At 48.9% G+C, this 22,256-nt stretch overlaps 4 protein-coding genes, 1 long non-coding RNA gene and 10 other non-coding genes across 47 annotated transcripts in view; 1 reads left to right on the top strand and 14 right to left on the bottom strand.

The window, feature by feature from the left end:
• The window catches only part of STX5 (syntaxin 5), a 28,303-nt gene extending 24,933 nt beyond the window's left edge, over nucleotides 1–3,370 (bottom strand). For 3 of the 10 annotated variants that reach the window (XR_015157460.1, XM_086383412.1, XM_086383417.1), the window contains exons 1-6: nucleotides 3,270–3,370; nucleotides 2,343–2,586; nucleotides 1,518–1,613; nucleotides 1,307–1,377; nucleotides 1,087–1,142; nucleotides 898–968 (exon numbers count right to left, since the gene is read on the bottom strand). Coding sequence is in view for 7 of the 10 variants with exons in the window: in XM_086383412.1 (XP_086239538.1) it covers nucleotides 898–968; nucleotides 1,087–1,142; nucleotides 1,307–1,377; nucleotides 1,518–1,613; nucleotides 2,343–2,567 (519 nt within the window). In the remaining 3 variants the exon portion in view is untranslated. Of the gene's footprint in view, nucleotides 1–897; nucleotides 969–1,086; nucleotides 1,143–1,306; nucleotides 1,378–1,517; nucleotides 1,614–2,342; nucleotides 2,587–2,678; nucleotides 2,995–3,269 lie in introns of those variants that run through there. The other 7 variants (XR_015157461.1, XM_086383414.1, XM_086383418.1 and 4 more) reach the window with 4 other exon arrangements.
• A 278-nt stretch (nucleotides 3,371–3,648) lies between these two features.
• Nucleotides 3,649–4,134, bottom strand: TEX54 (testis expressed 54). The gene is made up of 2 exons (XM_086383424.1): nucleotides 4,025–4,134; nucleotides 3,649–3,917 (listed from the first exon to the last, which is right to left on the bottom strand). Exons 1-2 carry the CDS (start codon nucleotides 4,089–4,091, stop codon nucleotides 3,712–3,714), a joined length of 273 nt encoding a protein of 90 aa, XP_086239550.1. The 5' UTR covers nucleotides 4,092–4,134; the 3' UTR covers nucleotides 3,649–3,711.
• A 103-nt stretch (nucleotides 4,135–4,237) lies between these two features.
• Nucleotides 4,238–10,526, bottom strand: WDR74 (WD repeat domain 74). Of its 3 annotated transcripts, none has more exons than XM_086383411.1 (11): nucleotides 10,438–10,526; nucleotides 10,250–10,356; nucleotides 10,039–10,160; nucleotides 7,656–7,770; nucleotides 7,417–7,563; nucleotides 7,149–7,250; nucleotides 5,757–5,857; nucleotides 5,608–5,663; nucleotides 5,123–5,268; nucleotides 4,958–5,014; nucleotides 4,238–4,458 (listed from the first exon to the last, which is right to left on the bottom strand). In XM_086383411.1, exons 5-11 carry the CDS (start codon nucleotides 7,525–7,527, stop codon nucleotides 4,279–4,281), a joined length of 753 nt encoding a protein of 250 aa, XP_086239537.1. In that variant the 5' UTR covers nucleotides 7,528–7,563; nucleotides 7,656–7,770; nucleotides 10,039–10,160; nucleotides 10,250–10,356; nucleotides 10,438–10,526; the 3' UTR covers nucleotides 4,238–4,278. The 3 variants fall into 3 exon arrangements, 2 of the variants coding, with proteins under 2 accessions (XP_086239537.1, XP_086239536.1); XM_086383410.1 differs by having other exon boundaries at nucleotides 7,695–7,770; XR_015157458.1 differs by lacking the exon at nucleotides 5,608–5,663 and having other exon boundaries at nucleotides 7,695–7,770.
• A 1,508-nt stretch (nucleotides 10,527–12,034) lies between these two features.
• LOC147342010 (U2 spliceosomal RNA) lies at nucleotides 12,035–12,225 on the bottom strand. The gene has a single exon (XR_015158190.1). It is a non-coding gene; the product is annotated as a U2 spliceosomal RNA (small nuclear RNA).
• Nucleotides 12,226–17,865: 5,640 nt separating this feature from the next.
• LOC147342000 (uncharacterized) lies at nucleotides 17,866–21,395 on the bottom strand. Of its 22 annotated transcripts, none has more exons than XR_015157472.1 (14): nucleotides 21,110–21,395; nucleotides 20,717–20,766; nucleotides 20,372–20,455; nucleotides 20,092–20,142; nucleotides 19,712–19,746; nucleotides 19,569–19,620; nucleotides 19,407–19,486; nucleotides 19,252–19,298; nucleotides 19,044–19,072; nucleotides 18,796–18,832; nucleotides 18,613–18,686; nucleotides 18,375–18,424; nucleotides 18,104–18,291; nucleotides 17,866–17,975 (listed from the first exon to the last, which is right to left on the bottom strand). It is a non-coding gene; the product is annotated as an uncharacterized LOC147342000 (long non-coding RNA). The 22 variants fall into 22 exon arrangements; XR_015157468.1 differs by having other exon boundaries at nucleotides 19,569–19,611; XR_015157470.1 differs by having other exon boundaries at nucleotides 18,104–18,153; nucleotides 19,569–19,611.
• On the bottom strand, nucleotides 18,208–18,333 carry LOC147342009 (small nucleolar RNA SNORD22). The gene has a single exon (XR_015158195.1). It is a non-coding gene; the product is annotated as a small nucleolar RNA SNORD22 (small nucleolar RNA).
• LOC147342008 (small nucleolar RNA SNORD31) lies at nucleotides 18,597–18,664 on the bottom strand. Its single transcript, XR_015158193.1, has one exon. It is a non-coding gene; the product is annotated as a small nucleolar RNA SNORD31 (small nucleolar RNA).
• Nucleotides 18,911–18,980, bottom strand: LOC147342007 (small nucleolar RNA SNORD30). Its single transcript, XR_015158197.1, has one exon. It is a non-coding gene; the product is annotated as a small nucleolar RNA SNORD30 (small nucleolar RNA).
• Nucleotides 19,139–19,205, bottom strand: LOC147342006 (small nucleolar RNA SNORD29). Its single transcript, XR_015158201.1, has one exon. It is a non-coding gene; the product is annotated as a small nucleolar RNA SNORD29 (small nucleolar RNA).
• Nucleotides 19,403–19,528, bottom strand: LOC147342005 (small nucleolar RNA SNORD22). Its single transcript, XR_015158196.1, has one exon. It is a non-coding gene; the product is annotated as a small nucleolar RNA SNORD22 (small nucleolar RNA).
• Nucleotides 19,816–19,891, bottom strand: LOC147342004 (small nucleolar RNA SNORD28). Its single transcript, XR_015158202.1, has one exon. It is a non-coding gene; the product is annotated as a small nucleolar RNA SNORD28 (small nucleolar RNA).
• On the bottom strand, nucleotides 20,219–20,290 carry LOC147342003 (small nucleolar RNA SNORD27). Its single transcript, XR_015158194.1, has one exon. It is a non-coding gene; the product is annotated as a small nucleolar RNA SNORD27 (small nucleolar RNA).
• LOC147342002 (small nucleolar RNA SNORD26) lies at nucleotides 20,569–20,644 on the bottom strand. Its single transcript, XR_015158200.1, has one exon. It is a non-coding gene; the product is annotated as a small nucleolar RNA SNORD26 (small nucleolar RNA).
• LOC147342001 (small nucleolar RNA SNORD25) lies at nucleotides 20,852–20,921 on the bottom strand. The gene has a single exon (XR_015158187.1). It is a non-coding gene; the product is annotated as a small nucleolar RNA SNORD25 (small nucleolar RNA).
• Nucleotides 21,364–22,256, top strand: part of SLC3A2 (solute carrier family 3 member 2) — a 39,821-nt gene continuing 38,928 nt past the window's right edge. Inside the window, exon 1 of the mRNA XM_086383407.1 lies at nucleotides 21,364–21,625. Within this exon, the coding sequence (XP_086239533.1) occupies nucleotides 21,514–21,625 (112 nt within the window). The 5' untranslated portion in view covers nucleotides 21,364–21,513. The remainder of the gene's footprint in view (nucleotides 21,626–22,256) is intronic.

Here is a 22,256-nt window from a genome sequence, read left to right as displayed (position 1 = left end):
TTTGTTATTTTCTTTTTTGTCCAGGAGGTAAGTGGGAGGAAACAAACAACAGACACAAGCTTGAAAGAGACTGTTAGAATGTATCAAGTGCTATAAACAAGAAAATAGAGCAAGGTAAGGGAGATCAGAGCTGGAGGGGCTGGGGTATTAAACAGCAAGGTAGGCCTCCCTGAGCACATGACATCTGAGCAAAGACTTGAACTTTTCCTTTTTATGAGACATGCCGGTGCACACTGTTTCTTCTGTCTCAAATGTTCTTCTGTTGCCTCTCCACAAGCCTCGAAATCAGCTCAGTTTTCACCTCCTCGATAAAATCTTTCCCAGTGTACCCAGAATCTCATTCATCTTTTTGTACCATCTTTTTTGTGCCACTTGCTGCCTATTCATTGTAAGCGTGAGTTTATGGGACTGGATACCTCTTCCAGACAATAAGCCCTTAAAGGCTGGTATCTACCTCATAATGCTTGTGTGCTAAGTGTCCAGCTTTGTACATGGCAGATGACCACTGACACAACAGAGGAGTAGGATGTTTGGAGTTGGCTAGAATGGCACCCCACTCCAGTACTCTTGCCTGGAAAATCCCATGGGCGGAGGAGCTGGTGGGCTACAGTCCATGGGGTCACTAAGAGTCAGACATGACTGAGCAACTTCACTTTCACTTTTCACTTTCATGCATCGGAGAAGGAAATGGCAACCCACTCCAGTGTTCTTGCCTGGAGAATCCTAGGGACGGGGGAGCCTGGTGGGCTGCCATCTATGGGGTCGCACAGAGTCGGACACAACTGAAGCGACTTAGCAGCAGCAGCAGAGAAACTTGCTCTGAGACTCTAGAGCAAGGGAAAGAGATGGAAGTGATGCAACTGGAATGCCCGACTCTCCTTATCGCTAGTCGCTCACCTGTTTGATGATATAAGTTAGCTCTTCAATTTCCACTGCCTTATCATCAAAGAGGGACTTGCGCTTTGCCACTGCAGAGACAAACAAGAAGCCACCACAGGTGAGGTCGGAGACCAGACTCAAGACAGTATGGTTCCTCAGCCCTCCGGTGTTCATTGCCCCAGCTCTGAAAGGTCCAGGAACACTCACAGATTGTCAGCTTCTCCAGCTTGGCAAATGTGTTGCTGAGGTCTTTCCCAATGCGCCTGCAAATAAGCACAAGTGAGAACACCGTGGAAGGGAAGGAGAGGACCTTTCCCACCTTAGCACCAGCACAACCAATCCCAGTCCTCGACACCAAGGTCACCACAGGCAAGACTACATCTCCTCAGACACTGGCCAACCTACCACATAACTTCTCCCAACTCACTTGGCCATGAGGGTAAATTCACTGCGCTGCCGGACAGCACGCAGAGCCGGCTTGTTTGCCTGGATTCCATTCTGAAAGGCAACATCAAAAAGTAACTTTTTCCTCCCCACTGCCAGCTTTCACTATCCCCAGGCGTCCTCTACACTCGCCCTCTAGCATTGGTGGCACCCTCTGCTGGGCAGGCCACCCAAAACCTGATGCCGCCACTTACTAGAGGGGGCTGGGGGCAAGTGACTTCAACCACTCTGAATCTCTGTTTCCTCTTATGTAAAATGGAGACAGTTCTACACATCTCCTTTTGTTGTTGCTAAGATTAAAAAACATAAGGGTTATAAATTATTTTAGCCAAATACTGGGTCCATGATAAGCACTGAATAAATGGTAACTAGTATTACCATTCTATTCCTCCAACTGGGGAATTGAGAGGATAAACAGGAAGCTCTTGGAGAGGATATAGAAGAGCAATTGTAAACAAGAACTGAGCAGTAAAAATATTTAAAATCACAGTTACTCAATTTCCACTTGGATTCAGAAAGTCTGGGCCAAAACAAAGCAATCTAATTTTTTAAAAAAGCACTCCCAAGTGATTTTATTAAAATTACTTTATTTGGAAAGTTTCTTTCATTTTACAGATATAAAAACTGAGGTCCAACTAGATTAACTTCCATGTTGTCACAAAGCAAACTTGGTAGAATTACACTGGAATGAGAATTTAAAGCGTTTGTCTCTGAGCTAAATAAAGGCTCTTTCTAGAACCTGTTCCTTATCCAAACCAAATATACTGTAATCATTTCTCGCCCTGAGATATTCGTTTCAGAATAGCAACCCTAGATTCCTGATTAAATAAAACAACAACAAAGTCTGGATCCCTGCCTCTAGATAAGCTAGCCCACCTTTTCTCTGATGCTTGTTAGATCCTACCATCCCAAGCTAGACCAGGTCTCCATCAGACTCCCCCAAGAATTACGGTGCTGGAGCATCCCCTCTCCCAGGTTTGAATAAGACTCATTCTGCCTCTCCCAGTCCAGGTCCTTACCTGACGGCTCTGCAGGGACTTGCAGGCTGACAGGAACTCCTGGGTCCGATCCCGGCAGGACATGGTGTCGGGAGGGGGAGGGACCAGGGCCACTGGGGGGGGCAGAGGGGCGATGTCGCTGCTGCTACTGCCAGCAGTTGCAGGGGACAGGACCTGTGTCTTTGAGAGACCCAGGTAGACACCCTGATCCGTGTTCTTAGATCCGTAGCGTTTCCGCGGGATCATTGAGACGCATAACCTCGGACTGTGGTGGAGGGGAGAGTGTCATTCCCCAGGCAGTCTCCTTCTCCACCAATCCCCCGCCCCAACCAGCAGTTCTTCGGGGCCCCTCCGCACTTGGCACGGAGTTTCGAGCCCGAAGCCACCCGCAGATCCTGGGACCGGCCCGCAGCTGACAGGATCCTGCTGCTTCTGCGGCCCAAGCTGTCCCCCTCCTCAGACTCTTCTTCCAACTTGGTTCCGGCAGCCACAGCACGGGCCGGGGCCCTGAAGTAGAGGCAGGGCCAGAGCCAGGTCCTGTGGCCCTGAGGCTCCAGCCCGTCCCTTGCAACTGCCCCAGGCCCTAACTGGGCTCTCTCGTATCCACGGGTTCCTCCGACTCCTCAGGGAGAAACGGTGACGGACCACCTCAGAGGGACACACGTCGGTGGGCGGAGGGGGGAAATCTCTAGGTGTTTATTTGAAGCAGGAAGTCCCACCCTCGCCTCGCCCAAGTCCCACCTTCTGGAAGTCTGCAAATACTGATTAGCTAACGCCGACGTCCTTCTTAAAGGGGCTTTTCTGATTGGACAGCGAGGTATTCGCTCACTCCGAGCCGGGCCGGCAGGACTTGCCCGCTTGTCCCTGGTTCCCTTCCCCCCGCCCGGCGCCGTCCCCGGAAAGAACGGCCCAGAGCAGGCACGGCAGCCAGACCCTACCGAGTCCTACCTCCTTTCTGCCGCCTGCCGCCGCCGCCACTGCTATAATCTCCCAGACCGTCACCGCCTCCTCCCCCTGGAGTCGAAGCCGCCGAAACCCGACCAAAGACTGGAAGCCGCCACGTCACCCACACGTAACCCCACCCCCGATGACGGGAAGGCGGTGCCACGCCTCTTCGAGCTCGGCATCCCGAGAGACACGCCCCTCCACCGAAACGCAGGTGTTAATTCGCCCTCCCATTGGCTAGGCTACCCCTGTGGCCCCGCCTCCAAGGAACTAGAGCCGGGGGCCCAGGGGACTGGCCAACTTCAGGGATGGAGCCTTAAAGAGCCCGCGACCCTGGTGGTGCCCGCGCTCTACGTGCCCAAAGCCGAGGCACAAGCGCATAGGCAGGTACACGTTAGAAACTTTATTCTCTGAAGGCTGGGGAGGAGTGAGAACAGGGCTGGAGTCACCCCTTCTCCGGCTCCTCCTGGATCCTCTCCTGATCGCACTCCTGGATCCTACTCGCCGGCTTTGGATTCTGGACTGCCTGCCTCTTGGTTGACCGAGAGGAACCCCGACGGCTGAACATGGATAGCCGCCGCCACAGCACAGTGATCAAAAGACTTTCGTTCGACCTGCGATCTCGTTGCTCCACCGACTCCGCATCAGTGCCTGAGAGGATGCGAGGCCGCTGAGTTCTACTCTCCCCAGTCCAACCTCCTGGTGGTCCAGTCCCCACTCCCAGCTCCCTGGGCCCCCTGGTGTGTCTCTGGTCCCACCTTCTGACCCGGCCTCCTTGGCCTGCTCATCCGAAGTCTGAAAGTCCTTATCTTGGCAGCAGCCCATGGCCCCGCATGCGGCCCTGCACTCGGTGCCACCCACGCCAGCCGGCAGGTTCCCGGCCCTGCTTTTGTGACGTCAGATACCCCCACCACCCCAGCTCAGGGAGCCGCCACCACTCTCTCCCCATCACAAAAGGCTCAAGGTCATGGTACGTTTTAAGCTGTTTATTTACAAAGCGAGCACAAGCTCTTCAGGAGCTGGTGGACCCAGGCCGTTTCTTCTTTCTCCGTCTGGCTTGGAGAGCGCCTTGGGTCTGCTCCCAATCGGGGAGCTTCCGCTTGGCAGCTGCCTCCAAGGACGCCCAAAGTTCATCTGTCTCTGTGTCTTCTGAGGGCACCTTGTTGGGCTCCTGAGGCTCTTGCGGTTCATCCTGGTGAGTGGGAGAAGCCCTCAGGAGTCAGAGGTACAATAACAGACCCACAGGGAGGACAATCATTCCTCCAGGCACCACCCCTTGTTTCCTGCTCCTAAAAACCATGCCCATCCATGCTCTTGGACTTCCCTGGTGGCTCAGCTGGTAAAGAATCTGCCTGCAATGCGGGAGACCTAGGTTCAATCCCTGGGTTAGGAAGATCCCCTGGAAAAGGGAATGGCTACCCACTCCAGTATTCTGGCTTGGAGAATTCCATGGACAGAGGAGCCTGATGGGCTACAGTCCATGGGGTCACAAAGAGTCACATATGACTGAACGTCTTTCACTTCACTTCATCCATGCTCCTGTTACTCTTGGCAACGACCCTGTCAGGACTATACCCAGCAGGTGGATGGACAGTCTCAGGTCTAAGTTCCAGATGCCTCCCTTCCCTCTTCACAGAGATATCCTCACACCTGTACCATTAGCTCCCACATTCCCAGACCCAAGAGCTTACCTCCCAGTTATCCCTGCCTGACAGGAGGAGGCAGTTCAATTGAGATTTGAGATAAACCTGCAAGAGATGAGGGACCTTAAGGGGCCAAGTCTGCTGAAACAGAAACAAGAATGGGGGAGGGGGGAGGGAGGAGGGCACAAGAGGCAGGAACGAATGGTTTCTCACCTTATGTTCCAGGCCCCGTGGATTCCGGATCCTGTGTATCCTCAAGACTCTGTCCAAACCACAGGAGGCTAGTAGGGGCTTTGAAGGGTGGCACTGCAACCCTCGGACGCTGCCTGCCAGTCCCTTTAGACAGCCCAGCAGGCGCCCTGGAAAAAGGGGGCAGGTATCAGTGCTAACTGGTCAGCCAACAACCATTTATTGAGTGTTTTCTATTCAAATCACTTTCTTTCAACATTTAATCCTTGTTTAACATAATGCTGACATGACAGTTACCATTAACATCTCCATTTTTCAGTGAAGAAACTAAGACACAGGGAATTGACAAAGTAATTTGTCCAAGGTCACACAGCTTTTGGCAGAACCTGGATTGAACCTGGTTCTGGCACCTGAAAGAGGGCTCAGCAGCTCTACCGCCCCTTGTGAGAGGGGAATCCTGCCCTTCCTCCCCACCTCTGCCCCCCCGCAAGGCTCCCTGGTCTCCTCACCTTGCCGAAGGTCAATTTCTGCCAGCTGCCCATGAGTATTCCCCACAATTACTGAACTGAGGAGGAGACCAGAGAGACACACATGGGGTTGGTCAGCAGGAGCCCCCTGGAGTCCTCCCCAAGCCCCACTTTGCCCTCTACACACTCACTTGCCCTCAGGAGTGAGGGTCACGGCTGTCAGCGGGTACTCTCCGTAGGTGGCCTCGAGGACTGGCCTGCGCTGAGGGGAGGCTGGATCATAGACACGGACCTGGGAGAAGACTGAGGCATCACAACAGCGCCTTTACTCTGCACAGCCCCCTGACGCCTCCACATCTTCACTTCCCCTCATTTATTGTTGTTTAGTCACTAAGTTGTTTCCAACTCTTCTGTGACCCCATGGACTGTAGCCCACCAGGCTCCTCTGTCCATGGGATTCCCAGGCAAGAATACTGGAATGGGTTGCTGTTTCCTTCTTCAGGGGATCTTCCCAACCCAGGGATTGAACCCGAGCCTCCTGCATTGGCAGGCAGATTCTTTACCACTGAGCCACCAGGGAAGCCCCCCTACCCCATACACTGCTTTTACAATCCACTCTTTCAGAGAAACTTTCTCATTTGAAACACACCCTTCTTCTCTGAGTGTTGAGGAGTAGAGGAGAGCTGCTGAGGAACATGAACATATAGAGCTGAGAACAGAGGTTCCCCGGGCTAGGAGCAGCAGCATCCCCATGGTCTGCATGTGTGAGCTTTCCATCTATACTCCCCTCTCATGATGGAAAAGCAAGCTGGCCCAACTGTCAGAGTTGCTGAACTCAAACAGAGAAAAAAGTTAAGCCTGGACAGGAAGGAGAGAGGAAGCCCTCATATGTGTTCTGAGCAGAAATGTATTACCAAGAGCAGACTTCAGTATGCAGAGCAGAGGAAGCAGGGCAAATGTAGCCCCACCCAGTCCTGCCTGGGTCTTAGAATTTCAAATTCCCTGGTGGTCCAATGGTTAGGACTCCGAACTTCCACTTTAGATTTGATCCCTGATCAGGGAAGTATCAGGGATCAGGAAGTACGGTCCAAAAAAAAAAAAAGGCCCAGCTGAAAAGATCCCCAGTTGGGCCTTTCCTATACAGCTGAGGAATGGAGACCAGATATTACAGATACTAGAGGGTCATGGTTGGGTCCCAAAGCAAATTAGAGACTGCCATCAGGACCAGAACCCAGTTCTCTTGATACCCAGTCCATCCATGTCTTCTCATAACACGGGCCCCATGTGATTCTACTATGAAGGGGACACTCCCTTCTCTCTTCCAGGTGGGAAGAAAAAGAAGAATCACAGTTCAAGCAACTCCTTCCTAGAATGTAGTAAGCGAAGGTCACTGGCTTAGCCACTTGGCTGAACACTCAACTGGGGAAGTGGTCCTTCTTCTGGGAGCTCAGGGATGACACCAGGATGGCGAGAACAGTGGCTGTGCCAAATGGTGGGGACCGAGCCTGCAAAGCGCAAGCCTCCTGTTTCTCCAGGAAGCTGTGTGAGCCCAGAAAAAGTTAGGGGTGAGATGTGTGCCTTACCTGGTGGTACCCTGTACAGGTGACGAGCTTCTGTGACTCTGGAAGGAACTGTATGTCCTGGTCCCAGACGGGAACCCGCAGGTCGAGCCAATCATTCCGTACCTGGTGGGGTCGGTAGATGAGAGACAGAGCTGGGAGGGGCTCAGTGTGTCCCTTCCTTCTGCCCTCTGTCATCATCCCCTAAAACCCAGCTGGTCTCCAATTCATAATCAGTGGCCTCGACTCCTGGGAATTCGGACCCAGGTCCTCTCCACCCACCATCACTCACGTTCTTAGCCCTGAACAAAGGCTCCTCAGATCCCTGCAGGTCCCACACCTTCAGAGCATTCTCCTTCCCACCTGTGGCAACGATGTGGGGGCGTGCTGGGTCTTGGCGCATCCTACATACCCCAGGGCCCACCCTCAGTTCCAGGACCTGAAAAGAATGAGAGAGGGGAGATGAGAGTCACTTCCAGATCCTTAGTCCTCCTCCCCCAAAGCCTTCATTGGCTCTACCCTGGGCCCCACCTTCCCCAACCATCAGGATCAGGATGAGGGGGGCCTCACTGGGTCAGAGGATGCCTCCTTGTCCTTGTCAGTCCAGACTCGAAGAATCCCAGAATCCACACATGTGATGAGGGTGCTGCAGGCAAAGGGAGGATAGAGTTAAAAGAGCAGGGGTAAATGGTATTCTCGACCCACCCCCAAATTCATATGAACTAGACTCCAAGCACTCTTGCCTGGAAAATCCCATGGACAGAGGAGCCTGGTAGGCTGCAGTCCATGGGGTCACTAGAGTCAGACACGACTGAGCGACTTCACTTTCACTTTCATGCACTGGAGAGGGAGATTGGCAACCCACTCCAGTGTTCTTGCCTGGAGAATCCCAGGGACAGGAAGCCTGGTGGGCTGCCACCTATGGGGTCGCACAGAGTCGGACACGACTGAAGTGACTTAGCAGTAGCAGCAGACTCCCTCCTACCAGCCCTGTTCCTAAGGAAGCCTCTAGGTAACTCAGGTCTGGGTGGGGCTTGATGGCTGTTACTTAATTTCCTCATCAAGGTAATGGTTTACTGGTCTTAAAAGTAAGGAAACAGAAGCTATGAAAAATTATAAGATTTGCCACTTAGCTATAAATGTCAGAAACAGAGCTGCAATCAAGACTATGATACTGCAAAGCACAGTCTTTACCCCACAGCTCCACCTGGGGCACCTGGCCCTGCTGATCTTTCTTGATGTGGTCACCAGGAGTCAGAGCTCTGAAAGCACTGAAATGGGACTGCTCTGGATTTAGTGTTTGGTCAGAATCAAACACCGGCTTCCTCTCTCAAGTTCCCTGTTCTGGGTGTCAGACCAGACAAGCCAATCTCTCCCCAGGATCTGTACAGCCCAAGCCCTCTGCTTTTTCTCATATCTTCCCACCCTCCCCAACTAGGTTCAGGCTCTGGGTTTTCCTGGGCTGTGGCAAGAGTCTCCCAACTGCCCCCTCTCTAATCCATCTGCACATTCCTGCAGGCTCACAGCTCTGACCACAGTGTTTCCTGCTCAGAAACCAATCATGCCTCACCAGCTACAAAACTGCAGATTGCTCAACATGACACTTAAAGCACTTTACCTTAAATCCCAACTTACCTCGTTCATCTTATATTAAAATGCTTCCTCTTAAATTTTTAAAAGGGGAAAAAAGTTTCCTGGGCTTCAACCCCCAGTTCAGTTCAGTCGCTCAGCTGTGTCCAACTTTTTGCAACCCCATGGACTGCAGCACTCCAGGTTTCCCTGACCATCACCAACTCCTGGAGCTTGCCCAAACTCCTGTCCATCAAACTGGTGATGCCATCCAACCATCTCATCCTCTGTCATTCTCTTCTCCTGCCTTCAATCTTTTCCAGCAGTTCTTTGTATCAGGTGGCCAAAGTATTGGAGCGTCAGCATCAGTCCTTCCAGTGCATATTCAGGACTGGTTTCCTTTAAGACTGACTGGTTTGATCTCTTTGCAGTCCAAGGGACTCTCAAGAGTCTTCTCTTCAACCCCCAAACGCTGTTTATCTTCCCTGTGATGTGCCCTGTAGCCTCACACGAATCCTTGCCCTCTGCTCAGGCAGGAGTCTCTTTCTAGAATGCTCTAACTCCTTTCTCCACCTGTCAAAATTCTACCCAACCTTCAAGGCCAAGTTCAAATATTCCTCCTCCCCCGCTCCAGCCTTCCAGACTCACCTGTCAGAATTAACCTCACCAAACCTACACAGTCAGCTCATAGCCTCTCTCTTCACCTTCAGAAGAAAACTAAGCCTGCAACCCAGCATTTCCTATTCTTTACTTTAGGAGTTTTACCACTTTGTTGGTGGTTGTTAGCCCGCATTTAAAAACGTATTCTAAACTTTCCTAGTGGCTCAGTTGGTAAAGAATCTCCTGCACTGCAGGATACCGCCTGTAGTGCAGGAGACTGGGGAAGATTCGCTGGAAAAGGAAATGGCAAATCGCTCCAGTATTCTTGCCTGGAAAATCCCGGACAGAGGAGTCCGGCGGGCTACAGAGTCGGCGGGCTACAGAGTCGGACACGACTGAGCGACTAACACTTTTACTTTCAAACTATTAAATAACGTGCTCAGGGTCATCCAAAAGGTTATTATGCCAAAAAACAAAAAACTCTGGAAGAAGCAAACTCTATGATGGCAGATACTGTGTCTGGTTTACCTAAGCCTTTGCATTTCACCCAGTGCCTATAAACAATCGAGTAAGTGTTCCATAAAAGTTTGTTATAGGAATGAACGGACGAAGGCAGGAAAAACGTCCCTGTCACGCAGACCAGGCTCATGTCACCTCAGGGTTGATCGCCACTACTCGGTCGTCCAGCGGGAGCCTCAACGCTCTCGCTACGACCGGAGCGTTTCTGCAAGGGGTTTGGTCTTACCCGTCGACCTGGGCGAGGCCTCGGAACGTGCCCTCCCCTCCAGGACATTGCCTCTGGCCCTGGAACCTGCCTTCCTCGGTGCTGAAGTGCTTCACTGTCCCATCGGCACAGCCCACTAGGATCTGGGGGCAGAGGAGCACAGGATGGCGAGGAGAGCGATGCGGCAGCGCCCGAGGCCGACTCCCAGCTCCGACTGTCAGCGGTCGCTCACCTGTGTCTCGCCGCCCGCACCCCAACACAGGGCGCTCACTGCCTCTTCGCGCCGTGGCTGTCCTGACGCCGTGAAGTTCGCCGCCTGTTTGCGCTGAAGGTTCACTCCTGCGGGACACGGACGTCAATCGCGTCAGAACAGCGAAACGGCGACGCCCGCAGTTCCCGACGCCCGACCTCGCTACCCACCTTTCAGGATGCCAGTGTCGGTGCCAACCCACACATGGTTCCAGCGTGCAGCCGCAGCCGCCATAGCGGAGCTCGGGAACCCAAGGCTCACACTTCCGGCGCAGCGCCTGCGTCACCAGCGTGCGTCTCGTCGGATCCGGAGGAACTCCTTTTCTAGGCCTTTAAAGAACCGGAAGAGTAAAAATATTCTCCCAGCCAGCTGGTTTTGCTTTTACAAAAATGAAATCTAGAGACTTATTTGTGGAGATCTGAACAGTAACTTGACCATTTTACATTTGGAGTAAAAGGCATATTGTCTCAACCACGATATCGGATCCAGGCAGCCCTAGTCTGTTCCTCTGCTCTAAAGCATGTATGTTTTCTACAAGAGAAGAAAAGAGGTCATATCAGAACGATTCAAATCACTGAAGAAGCGCATGGCTTCAACTTCAAGCGTAATAGGACAAAATGAACAAAGTTGGGGGTTAGGCCACAGAAACACAGCACAACCACCATTACCGCCCCCCACAGACCCTAAAGTAAATCTGAACGGTCTCTTTCCCTGAAATACTATGATTTCCCTTTATGAGACGTTCAACCATTTATTTCTCTGCTCGAAAGCCTTCCTCGCTGTAAGGCCAGATACACACCTAGAGTTTTCAAGTTGAGAGAACTAGACCAGGAAACTTACCCGTTGGAAAGAGTACTAAGCACTGAGTACTCAATATCTTCCCTACGGCAAATAACTTATCTAATACGTGCACGTCACTGTTCTCAAAATTGTAGTTATTTAGTTGCTAAGTCGGACCCGACGGCTTTGGCGACTCTACGGACATATATCCAGCCAGGCTCGTCCGCCCAATTGATTCTTCAGACAGGAATACCGGTGAAAATGGAAAGTACTAGTCACTCAATCGAGTCTGAATCTTTGAGACCCCACTCTGTGATTCTCCAGACAGGAATATTGCAGTGGTAAAAACTATTCTCCAGGTGATCTTTGCGGCCTCGGGGAATCGACCCCACCACGTTTTTTGGTTGACAGGGACTTCCTCGTTGAACCTCTTAAAAAAGCCCCGAATATACGTAAAATGGCGCCACAACCACCGAAACCACTACCATTATATTACATGTACGGAAATCCTTACAGATGGTTTATCTCAAGTACGTTACAAAGTTAAAAAAGTAAATTAAACTACTGTACTTTATTTAAAGCTTTAGAAAAACACCGAAAAAAAAAAACCTTAAAATATGTTTGTCGTGACGCACCCGGTGCGACTCAAGCAGTAACCGTCAAGATTCTGTAAAAGAAACTCAGACTCACTTTATTCGCGCCTGTTACAGCTGAAAATTAAACTACTTAAACGAAAACCACACAGTAGAGATAAGCACAGTGTTTAATCCCCACCGGTTTTTAGTACAACCCGACTACTCAATATTGTATATTAAGCTTTAAACCAAAAAAGAGCTACAAATAGTTTTGTGTTTTGTCTTGAATAAAAGTTTCTGCGACGCAAATACTTACAGCTGTATTCTACCACCGTGCTGCCAATAAAGAAAGAGCACGTATAATAACGTAGACATTAGATCTTTCTTTGAAACTAAGACTTGTTCCCCCCGAAGGGGGTGCACCGTTCCTGGAAGTACTGCAATACCAGGTCGATGCGTGGAGTGGACGGAGCAAGCTCCTATTCCAACTCCTAATCCCAAAAATCCATTTAATATATTGTCCTCGGATAGAGGACGTATCAGATATTAAACTGATAAGAACAGATACTACACTTGATCTTAGCCAAAAGGCCGAGAAGCGATACTGTCCTGGTTCTCTCCGGGCCAGCCTTACTCTTAGTGTAGCTTTTTAGGTTGTGGTGACTTTTATGGCCTAATCATTAGATTTTTCTCAAAGTTCAGTCTTTCTTAAAACCAATTTTTCATCATTTCTGATTCATAGTAATTACTAAATTTGTGGAAATAGACCTTAAATTGTGTTCCTTTACTGCTTCGCCTTCCGGCTAGCTCCCTGTGTGTTTTGCATAAACCCGCCCCGCTGCTCTTTCGCTTTCTGGGATTGGTCTCCATGCTAGACGTGATTTCTATGGCCGCCTGGTGTTTTACCCTCGGAGACTGGCGATCTCTCCGCGCCTGAAGGGGCAGCAGAGCTGTGGTGGTCGTTAGTCTGTTGAAGCGGATGCAGGGCGGCGCCCCTCTTCCAGACATTTACTTGGAAAGGCCCGCGGTTCCTGAGCGCTGACTTTGGTGTTCAAAGAACAGAGTTGGGACCCCTGTCCGCCACTTTCTGATTTGATGCCACGAGCCATGTTACTTGCGCTTCCCAGGTGGCACTAGTGGTAAATAATCCCGCTGCCAAAGCAGGAGACATAAGAGAGGCAGGTTCGATCCCTGAGTAGAGAAGATCCCTTGGAGGAGGTCACCATCGCCTCCAATATTCTTACCTGGAGAATCTCATGGACAGAGGAGCCTGGTAGGTTACATTCGCAGAGTCGAACACCACTGATGGGACTTAGCACGCACGGCATGCACGCAAAGCTTGTTACTTAGGCTCCTGTCTTCTCTGTTAAATGGAGGAATAATAACCCGCGCTTATGGGGTGCTTGCGAGAACTGAGGACATGCTGCTCTCGGTCCAGAAGTGACAGTGGAAGTTGGTCTTTAGGACTGTGTTCCCCTCGCATTACGGGGCTCCAGGCTGGCGTCTGCTCCTCCCCGCTCCCTGATTTACTGTAACATCCGCCCCCACCCCACTTACATCTTGCCGTTTGTACCATCCACTACCCACCGTTGGCCCTACAGCGGGGGAAAAAGCGGCCTGAGAAAAGCGTTTCGGAGCCTCCTGATTCCTAAACCCAGGAACCAGCGGTGGGAGAGGGGGTGAGGCAATGCAGGTCAAATTTAACAGAAGCGGTACTTTAGAGGCTCAGAGCAAAGCCCAGCTGTATGAAAGGTATTAATGTCAGGCTCTTGCTGAAAAGGGACTTGAAGTCCTGTTTCCTTGGAAACTATGTTAGTGTGAACGCAGAACGTTCTATTTGAAACCTCCTTAACTGAGCTCTACATCTGGGTTGGAATTAGAGGCCGTGTCTCTGGAGCCTGGAGGGCTACGAATCGTGGGTTGTGAAGAAGCGAAGAGTCTCGGACACGACTGAGCACACAGACACACTCACAAACACACACACCGTGCCTGGGTTGAGATCCTTCCAGCAAGAGTAGCATGTTCTATTTTCACTGATATGATTACAGCTAGCAAAGTATGACCATCTATGACTTTAGAGACTGTGGTTTCTCACACTGTGTACCTGTTAATAAACAGAAGGCTTCACCGATAAACCCAGAGCCTCTAGGCAGAAGCTGAATTAAGGGACTGTGGTAGACAGAATAATGCTCTACAATGCCCATGTCCTAATTCTTAGAACCTCTCATTATGTTAGCTTACATGGCAGATAAAAGGTAATTCACATATATGATTAATAGTTTTTAGGAGAGATCATTCTGGACTGGGCTTCCCAGGTGGCAATAGTAGTAAAGAACCTGCCTGTCAGTGCAGGAGTCATAAGAGATGAGGGTTCAATCACCCTGGTAGGGAAGATCCCCTGGATCCACTCCAATACTCTTGCCTAGAGAATCCCATGGACAGAGGAACCTGGTCGCTAAAAAATCTGACAGGACTGAGCAACTTAGCATCTGCATCTTCGTTCTGGATTATCTGATGGGCTCCATGTACATAATTACAAAGATCACAAAGGGAGACAGGAGACTCAGTGTCAGACTGATGCAGCATCAGAAAGATTTGCTAAACCATCACTGGCTTTGAAGATGGAAGAGGGTTGTCAGCCAAGGAATGGGGGTGGCCTCTGGAATCTAGCCAAGGCAGAGAAACAGATTCTCCTTCAGAGCCCACAGAAAGAAATGCAGCCCTGTTAGCACTCCTTGGTTTTAGCCTATTGAGACCCATTTCAGATTTCTGACCTCCAAAACTGTAAGATAATATATTTGCTTTGTATTAAGCAACCAAGTTTGTGGTAACTTGTTGTTCAGTCACTAAGTCACATCTGACTCTGCGACCCCATTGACTGCAGCATGCTAGGCATCTGGTGGCCAAAATATTGGAGCTTCACTTCACCATCATTCTTTCCAATGAATATTCAGGGTTGATTTCCCTTAGGATTTACTAGTTTGATCTTCTTGCAGTTCAAGGGACTCTTGAGAGTCTTCTCCAGCAACAAAATTTAAAAGCATCAATTTTTCAGTGTTTAGCCTTCTTTGTGGTCCAACTCTCACTACTGGGAAAACCATAGCTTTGACTATATAGACCTTTGCCAGCCAAGTGATGTCTCTGATTTTTAATATGCTATCTAGGTTTGTCAGGGGCTTCCCTAATGGCTCAGATGGTAAAGAATCTGCCTGCAGTGCAGGAGGCCCAGGTTTGATCCCTGGGTCAGGAATATGCCCTGGAGAAGGGAATGGCTACTCACTCCAATATCTTTGCCTAGAGAATCCCGTGGACAGAGGAGCCTGGCAGGCTAGTCAATGGGGTCACAAAGAATCGGACACAACTGAGCAACTAACACTTTCTAGGTTTGTCATAGCTTTCCTTCCAAGGAGCAAATGTCTTATAATTTCATGACTGCAAGTCACCATCTACTGTGATTTTGGAGCCCAAGAAAATAAAATCTGTCATTGTTTCCACATTTTCCCCTTCTATTTGCCATGAAGTGATGGGACTGGATGCCACCATCTTAGTTTCTTTATTGTTGAGTTTCAAGCCAGTTTTTTCACTCTCCTTCTTCACCCTCATCAAGAGGCTTTTTAGTTCCTTTTCACTTTCTGCTATTAGAGTGGCAACTTATTACAGTAGCCAGAAATAATAAAAAAAAAAAACCAACTAATACAAAGGTGAAAGCAAAATTTTGGGGACCTACCTGGTAGTCTAGTGGCTAAGACTCGGTTCCTGATGCAGGGGGCCCAGGTTCGATCCCTGTGCAGGGAACTAGATTCCACATGCTGAAACTAAGAGTTCAGGTATTGCAACTAAGACCTGGTGCAGCCAAATAAGTATTTAGAAAAAAAAAATCAGTTTCTTTAATATTTGGCTGTGCTGGGTTTTAGCTGTGGCATGTAAACTCTTAGTTGCAGCACGTGGTATCTAGTTTCCTGACCAGGGATTGAACCCAAGGCTCCAGCATTGGGAGCTCGCAGGTTTTGCCACTGGACCCCCAAGGAAGCCCCTTCAGTTTCTTTCAACCCCAACCTTCTCCAAACTCTGCAAGACTCAACCTGGGGCAGACCATAACTCCCTAGCCAAATAAGCTTCAGTCCATCTACGCAGGATGCAGTCAAGCATCCCAAGCACAGATCTCTGGGGGCTTTTCCCTGGCAGGTCTCAGCCTTCAGGTTGGCAGTAGCCCTGTTCCTCCTCTGAATTAAAGGTTAAGAGGGAATAGCTCTGTCATTTGCATCTATTGACTCCTGCCTGTTGCTTCATGGATGCAGGGGGCTGATAGTGAGGGCCTCACCTGAACCTGGAAACCTGTGCTCCCTGGAGGCCATTTGTCCATTTGTTTATGCTCTTTGAGCAGACACCTGACTATGATGAGCAAAATCAGACATGGACTCTGCCTTCATTAAGTTTAAGGTCTACAGGGGAAAGGAAGAGAAGTCTCCTTGTGATCTTCCAGGCAGGAAATGAGTGTGGCTTAGGGGGTGGGGGTGGGTAGCTGTGGTGGCAGAGATGGAGAGCAGTGGGAGGTCATGGAGAGGGAAGGGAGAGGCAAGGCCAAGGGAATATTCTTTCCATGTGGGTACACTTAAATTTTGTAATTTAATGTTTTATTTTCATGAAACTGATATAACAATGCCCCTCAATTTACATCCCCCTTTTGTTTTTTGCTACACCATGCAGCATGTGGGATCTTAATTCCCCAGTCAGGGATCAAACCCATGCATCCTGCAGTGGGAAGTGTGGATTCTTTTTTTTAATTGAAGGTTAATTGCTTTATACTATTGTATTGGTTTCTGTTGTACATCAATGTGAATCAGCTCTAAGTATACATATATCACCTCCTTATTGAGCCCACCAGGTTCCTGTCCATGGGATTCTCCAGACAAGAATACTGGAGTGGATTGCCATTCCCTTCCCCAGCGTATCTTCCCGACCCAGGGATTGAACCCAGGTCTCCTGCATTGCAGGCGGATTCTTTATCATCTCAGCCAACAGGGAAGCCTATTAGGTTCTTCCACCTCACAACTGACTCAATTTTTTTGTTTTATGGCTAATATCCCATTGTGTGTGTATACATTTGTCTTAGCCACTAGACCACCAGTTCAGTCACTCAGTTGTCCCATTCTTTGCAACCCCATGGTCTGCAGCATGCCAGGCTTCCCTGTCCATCACGAACTCAAACTCATGTCCATTAAGTCAGTGATGCCATCCAACCATCTCATCCCGTCGTCTTCTCCCCGTCTTCAATCTTTCCCAGCACCAGGGTCTCTTCCAGAGTCAGCTCTTCATATTAGGTGACCAAAGTGTTGGTGCTTCAGCTTCAACAGTCCTTCCAATGAATTCAAGACAGATTTTCTTTAGGATTGACTGGTATGACCTCTTTGCAGTCCAAGGGTGAAGGGAATGGCAAACCACTTCAGTATTCTTGCCTTGGGAACCCCATGAACAATATGAAAATGCAAAAAAAAAGACCACCAGAGAAGCCCCTAAATTGCCTTCTTTACCAGTTCTGACAACCATATTCTAAACATATGAAAATTTAACAACAGATGAGCATTCTAGTTCATCCATTTTCCCCTTCTATTGAGAAATGTAAAAGTGGTCATTACCTAAGACCACCTGTCTGGGACATGGTTGGATGGCATCACTCAAAAGACCTGAGCTTGAATGAGCTCTGGGAGATGCAGGACAGGGAAGCATGGTGTACTGTAGTCCTTGTGGTTGCAGAGTTGGACATGATTGAGCAAGCAGTACATACATTCTTGCCAGAATTCTGTTGACAGAGAAGCCTGGTGGGATACCACCTATGGGGTCACAAGGGGTTGTACAGGACTGAAGTGACATAATGTATCCCAAGTGGGTACTAATGCAGTTCCTTTCCGAAGTTCTGGTTGTAGGCCCAGGGCTGTTAAACTCCACAGAAATCATTTGAGATTCATGTGAAGGATAGGGGCAACAAGATACCAAGAGCTGACAGCCCATTTTTCTGTTCTTAACTGATGAGCCACTGTCTCCTAATATCCAAAGTCTTAAGGTTTTAAACACAGTTAAAGGGGTCACTCAAACTCAGTAAACTTTCATGAAGAACACCAAAGAGGCTCCCTGAATGATACTTCCCTGGGTTAGGTAAAGTGCCAAGCTAAATGGGGAAAGCCATTTAACAATCTTTCTGGGATTATTTCTGTCCAGTCAGACCCACTCAAACACAGGAATCAATGAAGGTTTAAAAAAATTTTTATTTAGAAAGGCTGAAATGATTGTATGCTAATTTGAACAGGCAATCTGTACAAGGATTTTTCAGTTTTGACATCTTCCACGTTGGATTCCTGTACAGAAAAAGAAAAATGAGTTTTTTCTTATTGGATTTTCACAAGTATATGCCTGATGGGTTTACAAGAGTTATCTTTTAAACATGGTTCGTTTATTTAATACAAGTACATGAACAAATACTTACCATTATCTGTGCTTTGTTCTTTCTTCAGATCTAGGGGGAAAAAAAAATATCTGCCTTTCAATCAGTCATTTATTCCTCCTTTGCCTTGTTTAGGAACTCTCATGATCCCTCAGACAGTTCCCTCTGGAACAAGCTTTCCTCTTCTCCCCCAGCCAGCCCCAGTGGGTTCACCTTTACAGGCTCTGGGACTAGGACAGGAAGTAAGACTTGTGAGTATTTCTTCACTGGGAAATTTTAACTTGACACACCTTGTGTGTTTAAGTTTACTCACCTCTCAACTTCAGACTACAGTGGAGCAGATATATGGCTTACTCCTTTCCCCTGCAAAAGATTGGGAACTAAGTCAACTGTCTCCAGGACAGGCCCATCTATAAAAGCTATGTTGGTTTCACTGGACATTTTACAGAAATCACCAGCTAGTCCAAAACACTTCCCGTTGGCTATAAGGCCACTCAATTTAACACTACAGTCACTTTTTACTCCAAGGGAAACTCACAGCTCAGAAATACCTTTCAGTCATAGTGATCAGACTGGGGCGGTATTGAACTCATCACTGGTGAGTGGCAATGTAACGGGCAGTTCACTAATGGCCAAAGACAAACTTTGGATTTAGCAAGTCATGTCGGCAGTTATTCAAAGCACCAAACAAAAACTGGTGAATTCTATACAGCAGCCATAGATAATAGACTTACCTAAAATCATTCTCAGGCACCAGACAAGGAGCTGTACCTGAAACACAAAGACAACTACGTCAGTAATGCTTGCTTCTTGCATTATAAGCTGTTCCTGTCTAAGCCACCATTCCCAGAAAATCAGATTTCCGAGTCTCAACAGCAAATCATCAGCCGAACGAGATTCCATGTAAGTCATCACAGATACCTAAAAAGGTACTTTCTCCCACTCAATGCATTGTATGCGCAAACACATGGTGATCACTCACCTCTGAGCAACGGTAACTGGCAATGGTACCTACGGAAGGACAAAGCTATGAGTGACAGAAGTTCCTTACACAGTACCCCACTGTTGTCTTTCCCAGTTTCTCAGGTGTTCATGTCTTTTCATTGTTTAAGTCATAGTGAGCTAGTTTGATTCATCACAGAAACTGCCTACCTGGTGGTGTATGCCATACACACAATTAATCAACTAACCTTTTAACTCTGGAGGCTTTCCAGGAGTGTATAGCAACAAGGTGCTCCTGAATGAGAAGATCGTGTAATTAGCAAAATATCTAAAACAACCAAAACTATTCTAACTAGGGTTAATGGATAACCCAAGCCAAGCAAATGCTGTTCATTTGCTGTACCTCAGACAATTCCTTATGGAATGAAATTTCATCCTTTCTCCCAGTTAGCCCCAGTGGGTTCACCATTACTGGCTCTGGGGTAGAACAGGGGTAAGACAGGAGGTCTGCTTTCCTCATTGGCACTGGAGTTAAGCAACAATAAGCAAGGTTACAAGTACTCACCTCTTGACTCTGTAGAAGTCATCCTGAGCAGATCAAGAGGCACCTAGGAAATCAATACAGATAAAATAAGAGATCAAGAAACAGCACTATCAGAAACAAGAGAAACCCCTCCATTTCCCACAATACTGAGAGAAGTAACTTACTGTAAGATAGATGACTCTATTAATGCTGTGACAATCTACAAAAGAGGAGAAAACGGTTACTCCAAAACACTAAGATGAAATACAATTTCTTCATCAACAGAAACTGCCATCAGAACTCTAACATGCTATTAACTGTGGTACCTCACAGAGGATCAGCATTATCAATTCAAATCATCTGACAGTGATGTGTGGGTGAGGGAAGAGCACACCCTCTCAAGAAGGAACTATGCTGCTTGCTAGGCTGCTGACTCCCTCCCCAGGAAAATCATTCCAAGAGGAACAAGCTGGAAGGAGCAAAAACACTGCTCCACTGACCATTTGCTCTCCTGGTTGTTGAAAACACCAGAGACCACAACCAACCCTCCCATTTGAAAACTTACCTGCATTCAGCCTGGGAGGCAGTTGAATTCCTCAAGACTGGTGAGGAGATGCTGGAGACAGAAAAATGAGCTATTATTTTTAGTACTCGAGAACTACCATTAAAAGACCCTGGAGCATTTCGGGCCCACTTCTCAGTAGTAAGATGACATCACTTTTTAGTTCAGGCATATGCTTGTCATTTTACATTCATCATGGAGTGGCCAGTGCAATTTCAACCACCAAGTCCCATCCCGATACTGTGCTTCTACACCCCATCTGCATAAATCATCGCGTACCCACCTGCAGGATCACCACACTTGATCCACACAGGAATAAGTCTTGTCTCATCCTCCAATCTGTAAGCTCCTTTGAATTAAACCACATCTGGGAGGAAAAAAAAAATACCCTTTCTTACTTTTATATCTCGTAGTTTAACTGTCCCACGTTAGTGCCTTAACAACGCAGGACTAAAAGCCCAAACATTTGCCACGGATGGTGCTACTCAGAGTTTTTATGTTTTCTCCACTAATCCATCAGAAAGAGAGAGTTCAGTTTTTGAAATCATCCCCGTAGCACATCCCATCGGACTCCCGCATATTCAACAAGGAAGGAAAAAGACAGTAAAGAGAGGCCAGGAGCACTTACTCCAATGAGACCGGTTTGCGATCCTTCAGCGTTTGGCGCGCGTCCGAACCCTGCAGACAAATGATATTGGGTCAGCACTCTGTCTCGTAAACGCTTTATTTTCCGGAGCTAAGACTGCGTTGCCATGCAAGGCCGGCCTCCTCAGAGTTTCTTATCCTCACGGAGTTCAGTACAGGTCTGTGAAAAGGGTCTCATCACAGAGAGGCCCGTCGGCACGGCCCGCCATCGCCATCTTGTCCTTCACAAAGCCCCTGTTCCTTCAAGGCCTCAACACTATGATCACGTTTTTTCTCCTCCCCTACGAACCCAATAGGCACCACAAAGAAAGGCCAAGGCGCGGACACGTTTGCATGGCCGTTTTTCTCATAAAACTCAATAAACCAACACACTTACCGAGAGCTGTGGATAAATGAGACCGCAGGCCTACCGCGAAACACATAAATACCATCTCGCAGAGGCCCACGGGATTTGGGGGCGGGACTACGGCCGGCGCAAGCGCAGAGGGAAATGGGTGGATTGTGGGTAGAGATTTCTAGAGGAAGTACGAAAGGCTGTTAGCCCCCTGAAGCGGTGGCGCGAAAAAGGTGCGCATGCGCTTTAGGGTGTGCGCAGGCGCGACTAACGTGCGCCCGTGGGTTTTTTACTGCGACTTCTTTTGGCGCTGAGGCGACAAGTACCCGGCTTCGCGCAGATCCTGGACTGACACCCCGTGTCCGTCATAGCTGACTGCCCCACACCCTTCCCTGAGCATTCCCTTGCTTGCACACACTCTAAATCCGCGTGCAGGGTCCTACTCCATGGACCGCGAGCCTCCTGAACCCTCCGCTGGCGTCATCTCGGTTCCAAGCCAGCCGCCCAGCGAGCCTTCTGGGCCTGGTCCTCAGGTGCCCAGCGCGGGGGGCGACTCAGGTATTATTGGGCCCCGGGCCGATCTCGAGTGGAGGGCTCTTGCATGGAACCATTTTGGGAAAGTGAATCAGGTTGTAGGTCCTCTTGAAATATTATAACAGTCTTAGGGTATTTTCTGTAACCGGCCACCGTTGTCCTACTGTCTGGTCCGATTTTGCTAGGAGCTTGTAGTGGGGCTAGCGTTGAAGGTGAAGGTGAAGTCGCTCAGTCGTGTCCGACCTTTTGCGACCCGGTGGACTGTAGCCTACCAGGCTTTTCCGTCCATGGGATTCTCCAGGCAAGAATACCAGGGATCGAACCCGGGTCTCCCGCATTGGAGGCAGACGCTTTAACCTCTGAGCCGTTAGCTGACATTTAAAACGCCTTTTTAAGCACATTGCATGTGTATACGTGCTCAGTCGTGTTAGACTCTGTGATCCCATGGACTGTAGCCGGCCATGCTCCTCTGTCCATGGAATTTTCCAGGCAAGAATGTTGGAGGCCATTTCCTGCTCCAGGGGCTCCTCCCTACTCCAAGAGATCTTCCCAACCCTGGGATCGAACTTGAGTCTCTTGCGTCTCCTGTCTTGGCAGGAGGAGTCTTTACCAACTTCGCCCCCTGGGAAGCCCCTTAACGCAGATTACCTGGAGG

Source organism: Bos grunniens, chromosome 29 (genome assembly GCF_055505025.1).
Source record: "Bos grunniens cultivar Pamir isolate PY7600 chromosome 29, Bosgru_T2T1.0, whole genome shotgun sequence".
Lineage (NCBI taxonomy): Eukaryota > Metazoa > Chordata > Mammalia > Artiodactyla > Bovidae > Bos > Bos grunniens.
This window is presented reverse-complemented; position numbering and strand designations above follow the sequence as displayed.